Source organism: Malaclemys terrapin, chromosome 24 (genome assembly GCF_027887155.1).
Source record: "Malaclemys terrapin pileata isolate rMalTer1 chromosome 24, rMalTer1.hap1, whole genome shotgun sequence".
Lineage (NCBI taxonomy): Eukaryota > Metazoa > Chordata > Testudines > Emydidae > Malaclemys > Malaclemys terrapin.
The window spans coordinates 12190533-12209648 of NC_071528.1; the positions used below are offsets into that span (position 1 = coordinate 12190533).

Consider the following 19116-nt stretch of genomic DNA (forward strand, 5'->3'; position numbering starts at 1 on the left):
TTTTTGTCGTCGGGCCAGCTCCGTCAACGGCCGCCTTGTTTTCCTGGTTATGATTCAACCCTCTGTAGAGATGGGAGGAAAAAATGGGGTTTGCCGATAAGTTGTTTGGTGATGAAAAAGGCAAAATTGAGACAAACACTGGAGGCTCCTCTGACCGCAGGTGCTTAGGGGGAGACAGAGGGCGAGCACCGGTTAACGCCATCCAGTGTAATTCCACTGCTTTGCTTTCCATTGAAAAATGAAACTCTCAGTAATGTTAGCACTTTATCTTTCCCTAAACCCCTACTGGCAGAGGATGGCCAAGTGCTTTGTAGCTAATGGATTAGCTCACAGCTCCCCTGTGCGGTAGATATCACTATTGACTGGTAGGTAAACTGAGGCTCAGCGCAGTGACGTGACTTGTCCAAGGTCACGTAAGCAGCCAGGAATCCATGCTGTGTATCTTGACGCCCAGTTGCCTGCTCGACTCACTTGACCACACTCCCCCTCCCAGAGTAAGAGAAGAACCCAGGTGTCCTGACGCCGGTTCTTCTACTCTGACCACTAGATCGCACTCCGCTCCCCGAGCTGAGGCTAGAACTCTCAATCGTATGATGTAACCACCAGCAAGCCCTCACCTCACACAGAAAAATTGCAGCGGGGGATTGCCCTTGTTCTGACACATCACCCTCTGCCCAGCCTGCCCCTTCCCCTTTCTCCCACCAGCTCCATAACTTTCCTCCTCCTGCAAGCTCTCAATCCCACTGAGCTCCAGCAGCCAGACGTCGCTGAGCAGCCCAGACCAGGGTGGCCCTTTTCCAAACCGGGATGGTATTTTTGTCCTTTTTTTTTATAAGCAGCAGGAGATGCTGTTGTCCCGGTGGCAGCGCTGTGTGAATGGTAAGTATGGTGAGGTGCAAAGCCTTGAAATAAGTGGCCCGTAGGATGCAGTGACCGAGGGCCCCGATGCTGCAAAGGCATCCACATGGACAGATCCACCCGCAGGGGGTCAGCAGACAGAAGGGTCTGCCTGCCTGGGATCCCTTTGGCAGATGGTAGCTTAAGTGACACCGGTTCATCAGTTTACACAATCCACTCCCAAATGTCTGCACCTCTGCTCCAACATGCTCCACCCCAGGGCATGAGAGGAGAGATTCCTGATCTTCAGAAAGGGCCACGCCCCTGAGCTGCTCTGAAAATCCCGGCCATTGAAGGTGCTTCGGTTGGGCCTCCAGAAATGGAAACGCCCCAAATCACTAGCCACTTAAAAAAAAAAAAAAACAATCTTGTGCTGCCGGCCCAATGGACTAGAGCGTCCACTCTCAGAGCCCTGGGCATTGGCAGAGAGCGTGTGGCACGTGGACAGGACACTTGCAGCTCCCTTTGCTGCCTGATTCAGCCAGGCCTTCAGCACGTGCTTAGATCCCATCAGCTTCAAGGGGCCTGGGTGAACTTGGAGGGCCAGCGAAAAGGGGTAGGCACCACCGAAGCCCTCAAAATAGAACTTATATGGCACCTAGGCCTTGTGCTCCCTCCCTTACGGATTCACTTCCTGCGGGCAACGTGGCAGGAATAGATCTTGGGGCAGAATCTGAATGAGGATGGAGGGGGGTGGCTTGGCAGTCCAGAGCTAGGCGGCTGCTCCGTGCCGTGGGAGTGATGCGGAAGAGGTCACGGAGGTAGCTGTAGGAGAAATTGGGCATCGTGGCTGGAGTGGAGGGGGCAGGGGGCGATGCTCCCCTAAGAGGATTTAAGGAGTTGGATGGGGGTCTCTCCCTTGGGGACTTTGCTTGGCAAAATGGCAACATGGACAGCCATATCCTCAGGGGGTTGTAAATCGGCATTGGTCCATTGACTGCAATGGAGCTATGCCAGTTATACCAGTTGAGTTTCTGGCCCATGAAACATCTATCTGATGGTCTCCATACCCTCCCTCCTGTCTGTCTGTCTGTCGCGTCTGTCTGTCTAGCTCCTCCAGCCATGGGTGGGTTCCACCAGTTAAACGCAGGCGATGGGGTCCTTTCCACCCCTCTCTCTCTCCCACACTCACAGCCCCATTTGAATTTGAGGGCGATATAAATAATCATCTGCCCATCAGAGGAGCTCTCCAGCTCTAGATCCCACCCACACCCTTTAGGCAGTCGCTCGCCTTCCTGTTTCGCGGGGGTTTGCGTCGTACCGATCGGCCCTCTGCAGGGTTAGCAAGGCGTGCTTCGTGCGATGGTGAAAACAGGCCCTTGCGTGAAGCCAAGGAAATGAGCAACAACAAAACCCGGGTGGGTTGGTTTGAATCCGGCGTGAGTCCGCGGGTGGGGGCGGGATTGGGGTTGGCTGAGCTCAGGCTGTGTCGTACGATCACCAGATGGGCAAGATCGGTGCCCTCTGCTTCGTATCCGGAGCCTGATTCTCCTTGCGTTTACACCAGCGTCCGTCCTTTGGCTTCCATGAGTTACAGCGGGTTTGCAATGGAGGAAGGGCCCCATTGGCTTCAGTGAGCTTTGACTCAGACCATATATGAGATCAGAATCGGGCCTCGGGGGGGTGGGGGTGCAGGGGCAGAGCATTGTGGGCACTTGGGGGAAGAGCAAGGCCGCCGTAGGTCAAGATCGCAGTGCAAGAAGGCAGTGGGGTGCAGTGGGTAGAGCAGAGGGGGCTGGGAGCCAGAACGCCTGGCTTCTATCCCCAGTGCTGGAGGGGGGGAGGGGGGTCTAGTGGGTAGAGCAGAGGGGGCTGGGAGCCAGAACTCCTGGCTTCTATCGCCAGTGCTGGGGGGGGAGTGGGGTCTAGTGGGTAGAGCAGAGGGGGCTGGGAGGCGGGAGCTTTACCTGTGAACTCTGAACTCTTCCAACGATTTGCACCAGAGGAGCCAGTCCTCTGCCTTTCTTTTGGTTCTCTCCCTCCACCTCCCTTTGCTCCCAGGACAACCTGGCGGGGTGGGGCCTTTGGGGGGGGGGGGGGCTGATCTTTGCCTGGATAACATAACCAGGCATTTCGCTCTCAGATTCCCGGGGGGGGGGGTCTCTCTTGTACTTGGCTCCTTTGAGACTGGTTGGGCTGGCCCTGGGGGCTGTGGAGGGAAAGCCCATGCTGCCCCCTCCCATTGCACGCTGCTCAGCAGCCGAACTCTGTCTTCCAGGTTGGAGAAGGAGCTGGAGATTCTGGAGAACGGGGACTCGGCGCCTCCCACCAAGGAGAAGCTGGGGAAGGAGGTCGCGGTGACAGCAAAGGAGGAGAAAGCAGCAAACACACAGAAGGTCAGGAGGAGGGGAAGGCTTAGCCCTGGCTGGCCTCAAAACCTTCCCTTAAAGAGGTCAGTTCCATTAACCCCCCAGAGAACCGCGGAGCCCAGAATAGCAACGGTATCTCCATGCAGGGGCCCGCCCACTGCACAGGTTGGCATAGAGCGGCTGGGCGGTTAAAGGGATACCCCGGGAAAGCATCTCTGACTGTTCCCTTGAGACAGCTGGGACAGAACCAGCTGCCTCCGTTTACCCTCTGCCACCCTTACCCAAGTCAGGGGTTCTGCTGCTGTAATGCACCGAATGGCCTCGAGTCCCGGGGTTCGGGGTCACGGGCCTGGAATCGGTTCATCTGTCATCGCGTCGTATGTGCGTGTAACGGCAGGTGCCCGAGCTGCAGTCAGACATGTGCACGTACATGAGGCCCCGGTTTCCCGGCTGCCTTGCGCCGTCGTGTGCCGCCTGGGGGTAAAAGACCACCAGATCGGAGTGGCAGCATTGGGTATCCACTCGATGCGGGTGTCGGGGGCGATTCTGCTCAGGAGTATTTTGCACGTGCACCGGTGCAAGCCGTGACATGAAAGCAGGCAGGGGCGACTCGGGGATAGGGTATGCAATGCTGCGTGGCTTTATTAACAGGTGAGATCGAAACAGGCGGCAACCAGTGCCTCTTCCCCTGAAAATAACACTAGGGTTACCATATTTCAACACTGAAAAAAGAGGACACTCCATGTGTTCCCCGGCCCCGCCCCTTCCCCACCCCTTCCCCACCCTGGCCCTGCCCCAACCCCACCCCTATTCCAACCCCTTCCCCAAAGTCCCTGCCCCAACTCTGCCCCCTCCTCTGAGCACCCCGCATGCCCCCTCCTCCCTCCCGCTCTGATCTTGGTTGGGGGTTGCTAAGTACTTCCCTGCTCCCCACTCGCCCTGCAGCCTCTGTGACCCCTGCTCCCCCTGCAGCCCCTGCACCGCTCCCGCCCCTGCAGCCTCTGTGACCCCTGCTCCCCACTCACCCTGCAGCCTCTGCACCCCCCCGCCCCTGCAGCCTCTGTGACCCCCGCTCCCCACTCACCCTGCAGCCCCTGCACCCCCCCGCCCCTGCAGCCTCTGTGACCCCCGCTCCCCACTCACCCTGCAGCCTCTGCACCCCCAGCCTGTCCTGCCCCTGCAGCCTCCATGCCCCCGCCTGCCCTACTCCTCCTCGCCCTGCAGCCTCTGCGCCCCCCGCCTGCCCTGCTCCCCCGGCAGCCTCTGCCTGGCGGGGGCTTCAGACGCTCAGCGGCGACCAGGGTGGCGCGGGTCCCTGCAGCCCCGGCACACGCCGCACTCCCCACCCCGTGCCGCAGCCTCCTTCCTGCCGCCGCCGCGCACGTTCCCCGGCCTGTCTGTCCCCGCTGGAAACAGCTCCCGTGGCTCCGGGGCCGCAGGAAGGGTCCCCCAGTGGCCGGGGGGGGTCCCCGCCCGCGAGGGAAGCCCGAGCCACTGATTGGGCCCGGCTTCCCCATGGTCCTGCGGGCTCGGCTGAGGTGCACGGTCCGCCCGGCCTGCGGGGGCAGCAGCGGCCCCTCCGCCGCCTTCTGCGGCTGCATCCCCCCCTCTCCCGCCGCCCGAGCTCGCTACAATGTAGCCGGGGCGGCTGGGCTGCGCTGCGGACCCGGCGGGTCGTGCTGGGGCCGGGCGGACCCTGGCTTATGCCTCCCTGTTTTCCTAGGGTTACCATATTTTGTGCCTCCAAAAGGAGGACACTCCACGGGGCCCTGGCCCCGCCCCCAGCCCCGCCCCCAGCCCCGCCCCAACTCCGCCCCCTTCCCAAAGTCTCCGCCCCCTCCCCTGCTTCCCGCGAACATTTAATTCGCGGGAAGCCTGGGCAGGTAAGGGGGGGTGTGGGGGGAGGAGGTGCGGCCCAGGCTGGCCCCCCCGGCGGCTCCAGCCTGGGTCGGCTCGGGCCCTGGGGTGCCGGCCCCGGCCCCCGGCCGACCACCCCCGGCCCGCCCAGCACTGCCGGCCGGCCCCCGGCGGCCCAGCGCACCCCCTGGATCCCGGCCCCGGCGGCCCAGCGCACCCCCCCGGCGGCCCGACCCCGCTGCCCAGCGCACCCCCCCTGGCGGCCCGGCTCCCGGCCCGACCCCCCGGCTCCCGGCCCCACGGACCCCCCCGGCCCCGCGGCCCAGCGCACCCCCCCGGCGGCCCGGCTCCCGGCCCGACCCCCCGGCTCCCGGCCCCGCGGCCCAGCGCACCCCCTCGGCGGCCCGACCCCGCGGCCCCGGCCCGGCTCCCGGCCCGGCACCGTGCGCCCGGCACCGCGACCCCGGCCCAGCCCTCCCTCCCGATTTTCCCGGACATGCCCGGCTTTTGGGGGATTTCCCCCCGGATGGGGATTTGAGCCCCCAAAAGCCGGACATGTCCGGGAAAATCCGGACGTATGGTAACCCTATGTTTTCCCGGCCATGTTCGGCTTTTTGAAAATTCCCCCCAGACGGGGATTAGAGGACCAAAAAGCCGGACATGTCCGGGGAAATCCGGACGTATGGTAACCCTAAAGAACGCCCCCGTCTTGCCCAGAGCAGAGCTTTGCCGCCAGCCCACGTCCACCCCTCGAGAAAATCCCCACCCCTCAGCTGCCGCGCTCGGGCCAGCCCCACAGCTCTGCCTGGTGCACCCCCGCCCTGCCATCGCAGAGCTCAGCAAGGACAAGGCCTGCTGGCCAGCGGCCTGTTTGTGTGGTTAATCAGCCGCATGGCCCAGTCTGGCGTGGAAGCAGACGGTTCTTTGCCGGGGCAGCTGCCGTCAGCGGCTGTGCTCAGCCACGCCCCCTGCTGGATCAGAGTGGACACTCCGAGCCCTCCGCACGCCCAGCCCGGTTGATGGGGATGTCAGGCCTCGTGGGGAATTAAAAGGCGATGATTGGCTGGCGTTTGTCACTGGGTGGAAATAATTGTGCTGATGAAGACAGAGAATGCTGGAAAGAAGCTGGAATCCACCTGACTGAGTTCTGCAAATCCATTTGCAGTCCTTCACCGCCTGGCTGGGGAGCTCGACCCCGGGTGAAGGACAAGACTCAGTCCAAAGGGGACTCGCTGCTGTTAGCCCTAAAGGGTCTATGACACAGCAGCTGAACGGCCCTGATCCCATCCGTGCACATAGACAGTGGCCAGTTCCGCACCGTATTCCCCTTTCAAAGTGCACCAATTCGGGGCGTTCTGTTATCTCTGGTTGCCCGGCCCCCAAGTGCTGTGATTTGAGCTAACGAGTCTCAAGCCACATGCTTAGAATGAGACGTACCCGCTGGGTCTGAATGCTGCTGGCTGGCAGCAGTAACTAGAGGAGCAGGGGAGCCGTCTGCTGTTCTGGTGGTTGGATTAGCTAATGCGTGCTCGGCTGGGTGGAGGACTCGGGTGCCAGAGGAGGGCTGGGAGTTAGCAGTGCTACTTGTAACCTCGCCGTTCTGTTTTGCAGACTCCGCTGGGCACAACTAAAGGTGGGTCCTCTCCTGTCTCACCCACACTCCCCTCACCTAGGAGCGAGCTCCCCGGCGCTCCTGCTCTGAGTGGCGGCCTCCTATGCAGGAGAAGCAGAATGTGATGCCCTGGCCTTGCAGTCCTTGGTCCCGCCGCATGGCTGGGCAGCACTCGGGCAGGCTTGGCCGTTGGATGCCAATCGGTGCTGAGCTCCCAGTCGCCTCGCTCTGCAGGGAAGTGGGAACGGCTCCTTCAGTCAGTAGATTCCCCTTTGCTTGAGTGCCACCCAGCCCTGGAAATGCCCCCAGCCCTACGGCTCGGGGTGGGTTGCCAAAGTCAGTCACCCACCTTACCAACCCCCCCTTCTCCTCTCTCCATTAAACCCAGGGGCAACAGCTATCAGCCGTCTCGGACTGCACCTGCTTTCTGCAGGGTGAACTAGGAGCTGACCTAAGGCACGAAAGCCCATTTGCAGAGGGCAACAGCCTCCCCGGTGGTGGGAAGTGCCTCCCCCCCAGCTCCCCAGGGCGCGGGGTCGAAGAGGCGAGCTGGATGCTTGTTGCTGTTGCAAGCCCGTGTTAATCACCTGGCCTGTCCCCTGTTGTGGTGGACGTCATGGAGCAGGGCACGGGGTGTGGTTAGGAGCAGGGCATGGTGGGAACAGGGCATGTCCCCTGCTATGACAGGTCACCTGGATAGAGAAGTCATTGTTTTTCCTCTTCTTTCCCAAAGCGGAGCAGAAGATCTCCAACAGCCCCATGAAGTCGGTGGAGGGCACTGACATGATGAAGGCAGGTACGTACGTCGCCTCTTGTCCCAGGGAGGACGCTGGAGTCCTACTGCCCCATGGTACTTAGCGCTGGATGGGGGCAGGATGCCGTGGGGCTACACCAGGGTCGTGTTGTCTCGGAAGAGAAAATCGCAGCAAAGCCGCAGTGCTCAGAGCACGGTTGCAGGTGTTGGGGACAGGGGTGTATGGCACGGGGATCAGGGATAGGGTTAGGGTTAGGAATGTGCAGGGTAGGGTCGGGGTGTTCGGCCAGGTAGGTTGAGGTTATTGGTGTCCATCACCCGGGCTTAGAATTGCAGACAGCCATTAATTTGATGGTCCATCGATACAAGTCGTACGCTCTGCACGTGGAACCGTTCCCCGGGGGAAAGGCATGCGAAGGCCCCTGATGCCAGCCAGATCCTATTAGGGACAGGCTGAAATCCACCTTGTACCAGGCAGTCAGCACTTGGAGCACTGCTGGGTACCCAGTGTCTGGTGCATCCAAGGGTTGTACCCCAGGGAAACGTGAGTCACGCACTTCTCACGTGAGACACGGGGTCGCCCGATGCAGTGCTGGGCGCACGGCCCCGTGCATTAAGGACACACTGGAAGAGTTTCCCTCTTAGCCCATTTCCTGGCTCTGTATCTGGTACGGCACTCGAGTTACCAGGGAGAGTCACCTTCCATGCACACACCCCCCACCCCAATCAAAGCCAGTTGGCTGGCTGAATCTTTATTTGATTCAGTCCCTCGTGTTGTGGCTTCTTGAGTTTTATCCGAGATCTAGTGTAGCTGCCAATCCAGCCTCTTGTAGCCAATCCTGCAGGGACCGGCCTGTGGGGACACATACACACCCCCTGCGCATTGCACCTTTGGCCTCTGCCCTGGCGTGGCTATAGACTAGGTGATCATGGACCCTGGCCCAGGACGCGCTGACTCCCCAGAGGCTGAGGGGACTCCGCCCCAGGGGTGTCATTTCAGAAAAATTCAGGGACGCCAGGGGGCAAAACTGCGCCGGCACAGAGACCATTATCTGTGATTGTCAGTCTGAGAGGGGGAGTGGAAGACAGAATAGAGCCTATAGGCCTAGGAAAAGTTGGAGGAGGGGCAAACCAAGGTCTTGCAAACTCCCCCCCTCCCCTTGCCCAATAGCACACGATGCCCCGTGCAGGATTGTGGCCCTAATGGGGCATTTCAATCGCTAAGGACTGTGCTGCTCAAAACCCATTGTAGCAAGGCTTCACCGGGGCTGGCCCCTGCCTCAGTTTCCCCTCCCTCCAGGCCCACAGTCCTTTATGAGGGCTTCGCCTTGCTGGGGCCCCTTATGCAACAGGCTCCTGCTTCCCACAGGGATCTCTTTGAGGCCTCCTGCCTGGGAGCTCTGGAGAGCTGTCACTTGCCCTTGTCCCAGCCAGCTCCCTCCCCAGGCCCTCTGCCCAGCAGCTCATCCGGCCCTCCAGTTCCTTTGGGCCTCTCCCTGGACTTCCCCCCACACACACTATACTCACGCTGCCACTTAGCTCTTCCAGTAGGCCTAGTTCTACGTCTCTTGCTCCCATCACCTGATCCCCTGTCCCCATTCCTGTCCCCTGGGACGGTGGGTTACACCTGGTAGAGGCCAGGCTGTGCCTCGGCCTTTTAAAGGGCCAGCTCCCCATGCTTTTCCACGCTGTGTCGTCACGTAGCAAAGGTGAGCTCCGCAGGTGGGTCCGACTGAACCGAACGGAACAGCGTGAGTAAATTCTATGGCCCAGACCCTCGAAGGTGCGGAGGTGCCGAACTTCCATTGAAATCAATGGGAGTTTGGTGTCACAAGACCTATGAGGATCTGAGCCGGTAGTCTTGTTCTGGTCTCTAGCGGAGGTGGGTCTGTGATTTTCCCCTCGGGAAGACGGTTGTCTCAGGAAACGAAGACACCGAAAATTCAAAGTGTTGGAGCTGTTTCCATTTTGCAGGGCTTGAAAGGGATCCATTTGCCACCAAAATCTTTGGTGCTTTTCAAAACGGTTACCAGAATAGTTTGTTTCCCAAAAATACTTGGCCTTAGTGGCTTTTCTTTTTTTAACTGAAAACCAGGATTTGGGTAAATGAAAAATGTCTATAATGATCATGCTTAAAAATACCAATTAAAAACACCCCTGGAGAATTTTATGCAAGACAGAGAGTTTTTGACCATGTAGAAAATTTTTTTTTGCAAACATTTCAGTTTAAAAAAAATGCCATTTTTCAATGTAAAAAAATGGAGGGGCAAAGAATGCCAACCACCCTATGAGCGAGGAAAGGGGCTTTCCCAGCCCTCCTGTTGCAGTGCATGCATGTATTAAAGTCGCAATAAGTGACGCTGCTCACCAGGTTCTGTTTAACAGTAATTAGGGACTGGCTCAAATCTGAAACCCTTCAGCCTTTGGGAACGCTAGCTCTCCATAGAGCTGGGTGACATTTTTAATGAGAATAGTTTTGCTCCTCCCCCCAAAAATTGGAAATGTCAAAATGTTTCCGTTTTTTGTTTCAGAGAGACGTTTCTTTTCAGAATTTACCTAAAGGTATTTTTAAGAAAATTACAAACATTTCCCAAAAGCCAAACAAAAAAAAAACTTTGTTTTGGGTCGATCCGAAACGTTTTGTTCCATCTTAAATGAAATGTTTTTGTTTTTCTCTTGCATCAAGAAAAACAGAACATTTTTCAGTTTGGTTCAATGCGAAGCAATTGTTAAATCAAGCTTGGCTGTTTTTCTGAACACTCCGCTCTAGGAATTGGTTGGGGGCAGTTCTCTGGCCTGGTCAGACACGATCACAATGCTCCCTTCTGGCCTTGCAATCTAGGAATCTAGGAACAATTACTCAATTCAGCCACCAAACCGAAAAATCGGTTATTTGCCCAGTCCTAGATTTGGCTGTGAATCCAGACGTTGAGCCCAACTCTAATAACTATTAGAAGTCCTACCCACAGCTCCTTCTATGCAGGATTGGCTCAAGCTTTTGGTTGTATGCCTCTGTCATCTGGCAGTTACCCCCAAGGGCGCAGGGAAGATGGAACTCAGAACGTGAGCGAGTTTGTATCTCCGAGAAGCAGGTGGACGGGCACCTGCCCATGGGATGGGCAAAGGCCAGGCCACTCCACGGTGGGCTAGCTGTGCCGTAGCTCCAAAAGCATTGCTGTGAATTTCGATCCCCGACACCGACCAGACATAAAGACAACACGGCTATTTCTGAACTGCGTCCACTGGGGCCATTTCACCCATGTGTAGCTACCGGGCCAACCCCAGCCCTGCTTTGCGTGAATGAGCTACACCTTGAGTCCTACCACGCAGTAAGGTCGAGCTAATGCCAGGAACAATCCAAGCCACAGCCCCAGAACCTCTGCCTTCCAGAGTGGAGATACTCGTTAACTACACGCTTGTTACATACATGTAAACCCACTTAATGTCAAGTGCGATCCACACAGCTCGATTGCTTTCCAAGCCCCAGGCGGAAATGTTATTTATATAATCTTAGATGCTGTTTCTGGCCTTACCCTTTTACCCTCTTATTATTTGAAATCACGCTGGAGCTGCACTTGTTTGGGTTGCCTGTGGATAGAAATCCCCTTACGTTCCCTTGGGTTGATTTCTTTCTTTCTTTGCCTCCTGCTCCTTGTGGCTTGTTGGCTCAGAGGGAAGGACACGTTGATTCATAGCATGGCTCGTCTAACCCCCCAACGCAGCACGGCAGCCTGGCTGCTTAGAGAAAGCCGGCTGGCTAATCTAACGGCTGCTTGCAAGCTTGGAGCGCTTAGCAGCACGGATCTCCGTAGGTCCATCCCGCCATTCTGCTGGTGCTCTGGCATTTGCAGGTTAAGTACAATGGGGCTTAGCAACGTTGCATGAAAGGGAAGCTACATTCCTGTTGCAAATGATTTCCTTTAGCCCGGTGAGTATGGATCAGCCTCAGAGTCCAAGTTAGAGTCCACGGCTCCATCGAGGAGCTACCAAGACAAGGGGACAGAGCAGGCCTCAGAGTTCAGGTGTAGCATGCGAGAGCTGGGTACGAGGCGTTCTCAGCAACGGGGATCCAGCAGTCGAAGTGCCAGAGGAGAGCAGACGAGCCCAAAGCCAGGAAGCGCTGCACAGATGCCAGTGGCACTACGCCATTTTCCGCCAGCTGAGAACCTGTCCCAGGGCCTGATTCTCCACCGCCTTGCGCCTTGCGTTGTCACGGACGCCAGCGCAAAGCAGGGGGGGGACACCCTCCCAGCCGCGGGAGTGGGGAATTCCAGCTGGGGGAGTGTTTTGCACCCACTTTGCACAGGGGAGAACAATGCCACAGAGGGCAGTTGGGCTCCTGGGGCTCGCTGTTCATTGGAGAAGCCGAGCCCTGCGCGTCTTTGATTCATATCTGCTCAGTGGACTGATGGAAACAACTCCTAGATTCTCTTCTGCCTCCTGCCTCCATCCGAGAGATCAGAGAGCAGGCGCTTTCCTGCCGTTCTTACGACAGCTGAATTTGAAAGTTGGGGTTTTTACTAAATGTACAAAGCCGGAGTGAGGGTCAGATCCCTGCTCAGAGTCCTTGGCGGGGCCTGATCCTGCTGGCCAGTGGAGAGAGGTGAGCTAGACCCATCCCTCAGCTCTCTGGACAGAGAGGTGACAATGGAAGCAGTTCTCTGTCCACAATGTCGCATCAGCTACCAAGAGGGGAGACCAAACAGCCCCAGAGGTAAGGGAGCTCACGGCAGCACTGGGATGGCCCAGGCGCTAAGGATGCTGGAAGGTAATGTACATCCGGCTAGGAAGGCTGTGCCCGGGACGTAGGGGCTGCCTGCCACGCACTCCCTGCTGGAACGCACACTGCCGCTTCTCCCCACCTAACATCTCCGAGCTCGCCCACTGGCACCCCCTCCTCTCCATCACGCGCCCCCTTCCCCCCCCCCCCCCCCGCGCTAGCTGCCTGCTTCTGAGTGCTGGAGCCTCGTAGCGGGGTGGGAGCCGGGGGCTGGTTTAACTCTCACTGTCCTGTTTGTATCCCAGCCATGTACTCAGTGGAGATCACAGTGGAGAAGGACAGAGTAACTGGCGAGACCAAAGTCCTATCCAGCACCACCCTGCTCCCCAAGAATCATTGCCTGCAGGGGGTCAAGGTGTACGAGGATGAGATGAAAGGTACGGGCCCAAAGAGCGTCCCTCCCTCCCCAGGCATCCTGGAGGCCAAAAGGGAGGTGAAGGGAGAAGGTGGCTGTAGGCACGGCCGGAGGAGCAGCAGTGACCGTTCGCTGCTGTCTACCGCTCTCCAGCTTTCCTGGGGACTGGCAGACGGACCCCTGCCCCAGCTGCGGTGGGTCATTGGCACCAACTACTCAGGGTTAGTAGCTAACAGCCGCCACACCCTGCGTCCCCGCCCAATATCCAGCGCCATGTTGCTGTCCTGGAACCAGTAGATTCAATCTGCAAGCCCCTGGAGAACAGTAAGGTTCTAAGGAACAGCCAGCATGGATTTGTCAAGAACAAATCAAGCCAAACCAAGGTGGGTGCACAACTGCTTGGAAAAACTGTGCTCAGAGGGTTGTGCTCAATGGTTTGCTGTCAAACTGGGAGGGCGTCTCTAGCGGCATCCCGCAGGGCCAGCTCTGGGTCCGGCACTAGGCAATAGTTTCATGAATGCCTTGGGTAATGGAGTGGAGGGCATGCTGATAAAACTTGCAGATGACATCAAGCTGGGAGGGGCTGCAAGCACTTTGGAGGACAGGCTTAGAATTCAAAATGACCTTGAGAAATAGGAGAATTGCTCTGAATTCAACAGGAGGAAATCCAGCAAAGACAAGTGCAAAGTACTTCACTTTGGAAGGAAAAATCAAATGCCCACCCACAAAACGGGGAATAAATGGTGAGGCAATAGTACTGCTGAAGGGGATCTGGGGGTCCTAGGGGATCACACATTGAATATGAGTCAACAATGTGGTGCAGCTGTGAAAAAGGCTGTTCTCATTCTGGGGTGTGTTAACTGGAGTGTCGGGTGTAGGACACGGGAGGTGATTGTCCTGCTCCACTTGACCTTGATGAGGCTTCATTTGTGTCCAATTCTGGGCACCCCATTTTAGGAAAGATGTGGACAAATTGGAGAGAGTCCAGAGGAGCAACAAAAATGATGAAAGGTTCAGAAAACCTCCCTCTGGGGAAAGGTTCACGAAACTGGGCACCTTTAGTCTTGAGAAAAGACGAGAGAGCGAGAAGATCTGATAACGATCTTCAAATATGTAAAGGGCTGGTATACAGAGGCTGGTGATCAGTTCTTCTCCATGTCCACTGAAGATAGGACAAGAAAGGAATGGGCTTAATCTTCAGCAAGGGAGATTTAGGTTCGATATTAGGAAAAACTTTCTAATTATAAGCGGAGTTAAGCTCTGGAACAGGCTTCCAAGGGAGGCTGGGAAATCCCCGTCATGGGAGGTTTCTAAGAACAGGTTGGCGGAACCCCGGTCAGGGATGGTCTTAATGACCTCTGGAGGTCCCTTCTGGTCCTGCATTGCTCTGATTCGCTCTCTCTCTCGTTGGAGGATGTTAGATAAGCGCTTTCATGTCCCAGGGTGGCCCCAGGAAATGGAGGAAAGATTCATAGGATGCATGACATAGTCTCGAGTTGATGCATCGGCGTGTGTGGGAGGTCACATTGTTTAGGTCGAAGCTGTGTGGTGCCGTGGCTTGGATGCTGGACTCTGGGTCCAGTTCAGACCCTGGCTCTGCTACTTAATTTGTGCGACCTCGGGCAAGTTGCTTTCCCTGCCCCGTGCCTCAGTTTCCCTAGTGTGTGAAATGGGGGCTAATAAGACCTGACTTCCTGTGTTACCTTGCTTTCTCGTTGAGAGCCTCCATGACTGCAGCTATCTTTTGCCTTTTGTGTTGGGCCACCGCATCAGCTGACAGCCGCTTCCTGGGATTGTGAGCGGATAGCAAGAGGGTGGTGCGCTATCGGAACTCCTTAGTGATTTGCTGCAACCTTCCCCTCGCCCCTTCCCAACGCAGCAATTTGCCAAGGCTGCTGGGACAAATGCCCCAGAGTGGCAGAAGCCGCGTGGATTGCTGGGCAAGGCAGCTGAGGTGTGATGGGAGGAACGTTCAGACTCTTTCAGTCAAGTGCAGCTTTGATCTTGTTTGTCGCCCGGCGGGTGCAGGGAAGCATTGGGGCTGAAACAAGTGAAGGCACCTTTAAAAGTCACTTCACCCCTTGTAGCGTTCAGCAGATGTTGGGGGATCAGTTTACAAACGATGGGCAAACACAACCCCATTTTCAGTGAACATCAATCCCCATGAATGGCTCTTATCGAGGATGTGCTGCGACCTTCCCTGTTCCATTGGTAACCAACACTGGCCCACACCTACTCCACACATTGGGCTTGGACGTGTGTTCTGCTTAGCTAGGTTGGTAACAGCATCTCCACGGGATGCCGACAGGAGCTCTGAGCATGGGGCTCCCCTGGTATGTGGACTGCTAATTTTGCTCTGATCAGGTGCTTTGGGTTTCTCTCCTGGCCTGTCCCAGGAGCTGTGTGTGGGTTGCACTATTTTGCTGCCTTGCATTATTCAGGGCAGCAGTCGGCTAAGCAGCAACACCCTTGGCTCCTGGGAAAAGATGCACCAAGCTAGCCACATCATAAACAGCAGAGCCACCTTCCCTGGGGATAACATCACCACCAGGGGGGAATCAAACCCAAATGCCTTAGTGTGGAGCAGTAGCGCCACCTAGTGGCTGCGTATACTAATCTCAGGGGTGGGGATTCTTTCTTACAGATGTCCCAGGTTGTCATCCCTGTACTGAGGATGATCTAGATCAGGGGTCTCAAACACGCAGCCCGCGGGGTTGTTTTCTGCGGCCCGCAAGCTCCTTGTGGCCCCCCCGCCCCTCCCAGCGTTTACCTAGAGCGGCTCCAGCCCGACGTGCACCGGGGCAGGGCAGGCTCCCTGCCTGCCCTGCCCCCGCGCCGCTCCGGGAAGCGGCCGGAACGTGGGAAAGGGGGGCACAGGACTCTGTGTGTTGCTCTTGCTTCAGGCAGCGCCCCCAGCAGCTCCCATTGGCTGCAGTTCCCCATTCCCGGCCAATGGGAGCTGCTGGAGGCGGTGCCTGAAGCAACAGCAACACACAGACCCCTGTGCCCCTCCTCCCCCAAGTTCCAGCCACTTCCTAGAGCGGCGTGGGGACAGGCAGGTAGGGAGCCTGCCCTGCCCCCGGTGCACGTCAGGCTGGAGCCCGCCCCCCGAACCTCTCCTGCAGCCGAACCCCCTGCCCTGAGCCCCCGCCACACCCCACACCCCTCCTGCACCCCCTGGGAACAGGAAGGGGGCAGAGTTGGGGTGGGGATTTCGGGGAAGGGGTTGGAATGGGGGCGGGGCCTCATGGAAGGGGTGGAGTGGGGGCGGGGCCAAGGGCAGCGTGGGGGAGGTGTCAGTAATGCGGACCTCGGGCCAATATACTAGTCCTCATGTGGCCCTCATGGTCATTTGAGTTTGAGACCCCTGGTCTAGATTATGCCTGTGGATGTATCCTAGCTGACCAATTCCAAGACTGGTGGTTTCCTGTTTAAAGGGTTTTTTCCTTTGTGGGTGCCCAGTGGGATCCATCCCAAGCACTGCTTTAGAAGCCATTGGTTCTCATCACCTGACTGTAGATGGGGGTTTGCTGGAATAATTCCCTGGACAGTAGCAAGTGCTGATCTGGGAGTGTCACTGGATGACAACCACCGTTTCTGGTGACTGGGTCGAGGGTGCAGCAAACAGAGGAGTGTGGGGCGTGTCTGCCTCTGTGAAGGGCTCAAAAGCTGCCGGATCCAGAAGGGGAGTTCTGGGTGTGGGTCAGATCCTAAACCAAGAGGCGTCCAGCTCCAGATGGGGGCGATAATGTGAGATTAGCTCCATAGATTCCTGCCGTCTGAAACCTAAGCCCCCAGCCCTGGCTTGGTTCTGCCTACCCCAGATCCAGGCACCACCTCTCATATCTAGACCAGCCTGGCACAGGCCCCCTTGGCCTTCCTCTGAGCCCTCACTGTCTTCTCTGTCTCTCCCGCAGTGGTGCACGCGGTCCACATGGAGGATGGCGCCATTGAGAACGGGGTGCACCCTCTCAGCTCCTCTGAGGTGGATGAGCTGATCCACAAGGCAGATGAGGCGAACCTGAGTGAGGCCTGCCGGAGGGACTCCAAGGCCAAGGAGCGCGAAGAGGCCAAGAAGGGGGGTCCCGGGAGCAACTTGCCCAGCCAGAATACCACGCCCCGGAAGGAGATCACTGGGGTGCAAGCCAAGCCAGTGGACAGCCCAAGAATCCTGCCCTCTGGTGAAGGGGCAGAGCCTAGCAAAGATCAACCGGTCACCATGATCTTCATGGGCTACCAGAACGTGGAGGACGAGAACGAGACCAAAAAAGTGCTGGGCCTGGGGGGCACCATCAAGGCCGAGCTGGTGGTGATCGAAGATGCCGACAACAAGCCAGCAGCGGCTGGAGCGGCAGACTGCACGGGCAAGGACCACGCCCCACCCAACGGCAGCACCGTGGAGCCCGTGGCCGCCCTGCCGCAGAAGGAAGACAGCCAGGTCGGGGAGAAGCCAGGGGCCAACGACACGGATCCCAAGGGGGCCGATCAGGACCTAGACATGAAGAAACACCGTTGCAAATGCTGCACGGTGATGTGAAACGTGGGCCGGCTCCTTTTGACCTCCCCTCATTGTACAGCCAAAAAGGACTGCCCCCCATCTTCTGTTACCCTGTCCCTCATAGTTCGCTAGGTTCCACAAACTCCAAGTGACACAGTATTTTATTTACTTACCAGACACAACTTCGTTTTTCTTAAGAGACTGGGGAAACAAATGCAGTGTTTGTAAAGTGTATAATAGGCAGCACCATCTCCCGGCCGCGGCATCGCTCGTCTGACGTCCGCTTCCATGCAATACGCCACCGGCGCTGAATATTATATTTATTATACACGCTTAGTTTTTTTCCCCTGCCTTTGTCTCTCCCCCCCTGCTCCCCTGTGCCATGGTGGGGTTTCTCAGAGCTCCTCAGCCCACCGGGGATGGCCATCAAGGAACTCTCCCGCCTGTAGGACTCCCGTTTTTTTAATTGTACTGATGGCTTTCCCCCTCGTTAAATGACACCCTCCTCTGTTATCCGAAGGATGCTGGAGCTGATCTCACTGATGGGGGGGGCTCAGGAGAGGGTCATAGGACTAAGACGCCTCCTTAGATGGTTCTTCAAGAACTGGCTGTTGTTAGGACTTTCTTTCCGGCCTTCTGGAAGGGGAAGGAGGGAGGCCACCTACGTCCCAGCAACGGGCCACGGTTTAGAAACACCTGTATCATCTTGATAAGGCCACAGCCCAGCCGACAGAGCCCATCTGTCCAGCGGCAGCTTAACTATCCCCCTCACCCCGGGTTTGTTCCGACGACAGGTCTGGGGACACCCGACAAGTCACAGACACAGCGCCCCAAACCACAGCTCCACAAGAAGTTTGAAGCAGAGGTTTCGGCCGGCACGTGAGCTGCTGGGCCGAACTTAAATTTGGCCTGACCTTGCTGCTTAGAGTTTTTAAGCACTGACCCGAGCCTTCAAACCAGCCACAAGAGGGACTGTTTCTGCCGCAAAAGGAAAAGGACACTCCCCGGAGTCCGTGTGTGACGTTCCAACACAGCTTGGCCAAGGTCCGTGGGGGTGGGCTGTGAGATGGACCTGTTGTTTCAACACCTAAAGTTGATAATTCCTGTGGTGCCAGGGGCAACGCGCAGCTCCAGAAAAATGCAGCGGTGTAAAAAATAAACAGATTCCTGCTGGATTTCCAGGCAGCAGAATCGGTCATTCTGGAGTCACTCCTTCTCTGAAGGAACTTCTATGTCCAGCACTCACAGTGGTGACCACAAGCCTTAAGGTACTTTATTGACCCCGCTGGTTTGAATGCCGGAACCGGGGCCTATCAGCACCCACACCCCTGTGATGTCATGTCCTCTGCTGTTTTCTACAGAAGAGCGGCTCCTTCATTTCTTAGCTGGCTTTTCTCTGTTGGAATGACAAGGCCGTGAGGGAGCGAGGTGGTTGGAAGGACATTGACTGCGTCTCCCCTTGCATGAACTTTTCCCTTGTAGACGCCGTACCGGTAAGGATATCAGCCACTGAGCTGTTGACCGAGATGCTCCCAGTCCTGGACGGTGGGTGAAATTGGAAGAGGTTGGCCCAAGTCTCGGCCAGCGGGAGAAGGGACTGCTCGTCGGCAGTTCTGGAGTGTTGTTCTGAACATGTTCGTGGTCATTAAATTGTGGAGCCCTGGTTAGCCACAGGTAGGGCCCTCGTCCCCTGTCAGCACCTCCACCCACTCAGCACCGGCAGCCCCATAGCATCAATGCTGTCGCCTTCCCGGTCCAGGGCAGCCCTCCCACGCAACATGCTTGTCTGGACAAAGTCTGAGCCCTCCAATCCCTTGGCATGTCCTCACTCGAGCGTGCCCTGCCAGATGCCCCATTGCTGCATGGGTGGGGGCATTATGATTTGCCTTTGGCGCCACCTAGTGGCATTGATGGGTCCCCTCGAGCCAGGTGTTTATTCAGCACATTTGGCCCTGGCAAAGCAAAACGGTTTTCACTTTGTGGCCAAGGAGCCCAGCAAGGGACCCGACAAATGGCTTTGAAGGGGGGCAGAGTTTGGCAGCTGCCTCAATTGC

General features: G+C 57.3%; 1 protein-coding gene across 2 annotated transcripts in view; it reads left to right on the forward strand.

Annotated features, from left to right (window-relative positions):
- Positions 1 to 18735, forward strand: part of PALM (paralemmin) — a 66237-nt gene extending 47502 nt beyond the window's left edge. Inside the window, exons 5-9 of one of the 2 annotated variants that reach the window (XM_054013407.1) lie at positions 3116 to 3233; positions 6675 to 6696; positions 7409 to 7471; positions 12455 to 12586; positions 16482 to 18735. In XM_054013407.1, coding sequence (XP_053869382.1) covers positions 3116 to 3233; positions 6675 to 6696; positions 7409 to 7471; positions 12455 to 12586; positions 16482 to 17101 — 955 coding nt within the window. In that variant the 3' untranslated portion in view covers positions 17102 to 18735. The remainder of the gene's footprint in view (positions 1 to 3115; positions 3234 to 6674; positions 6697 to 7408; positions 7472 to 12454; positions 12587 to 16481) is intronic. The other variant, XM_054013409.1, reaches the window with a different exon arrangement.
- Positions 18736 to 19116: the final 381 nt, after the last annotated feature.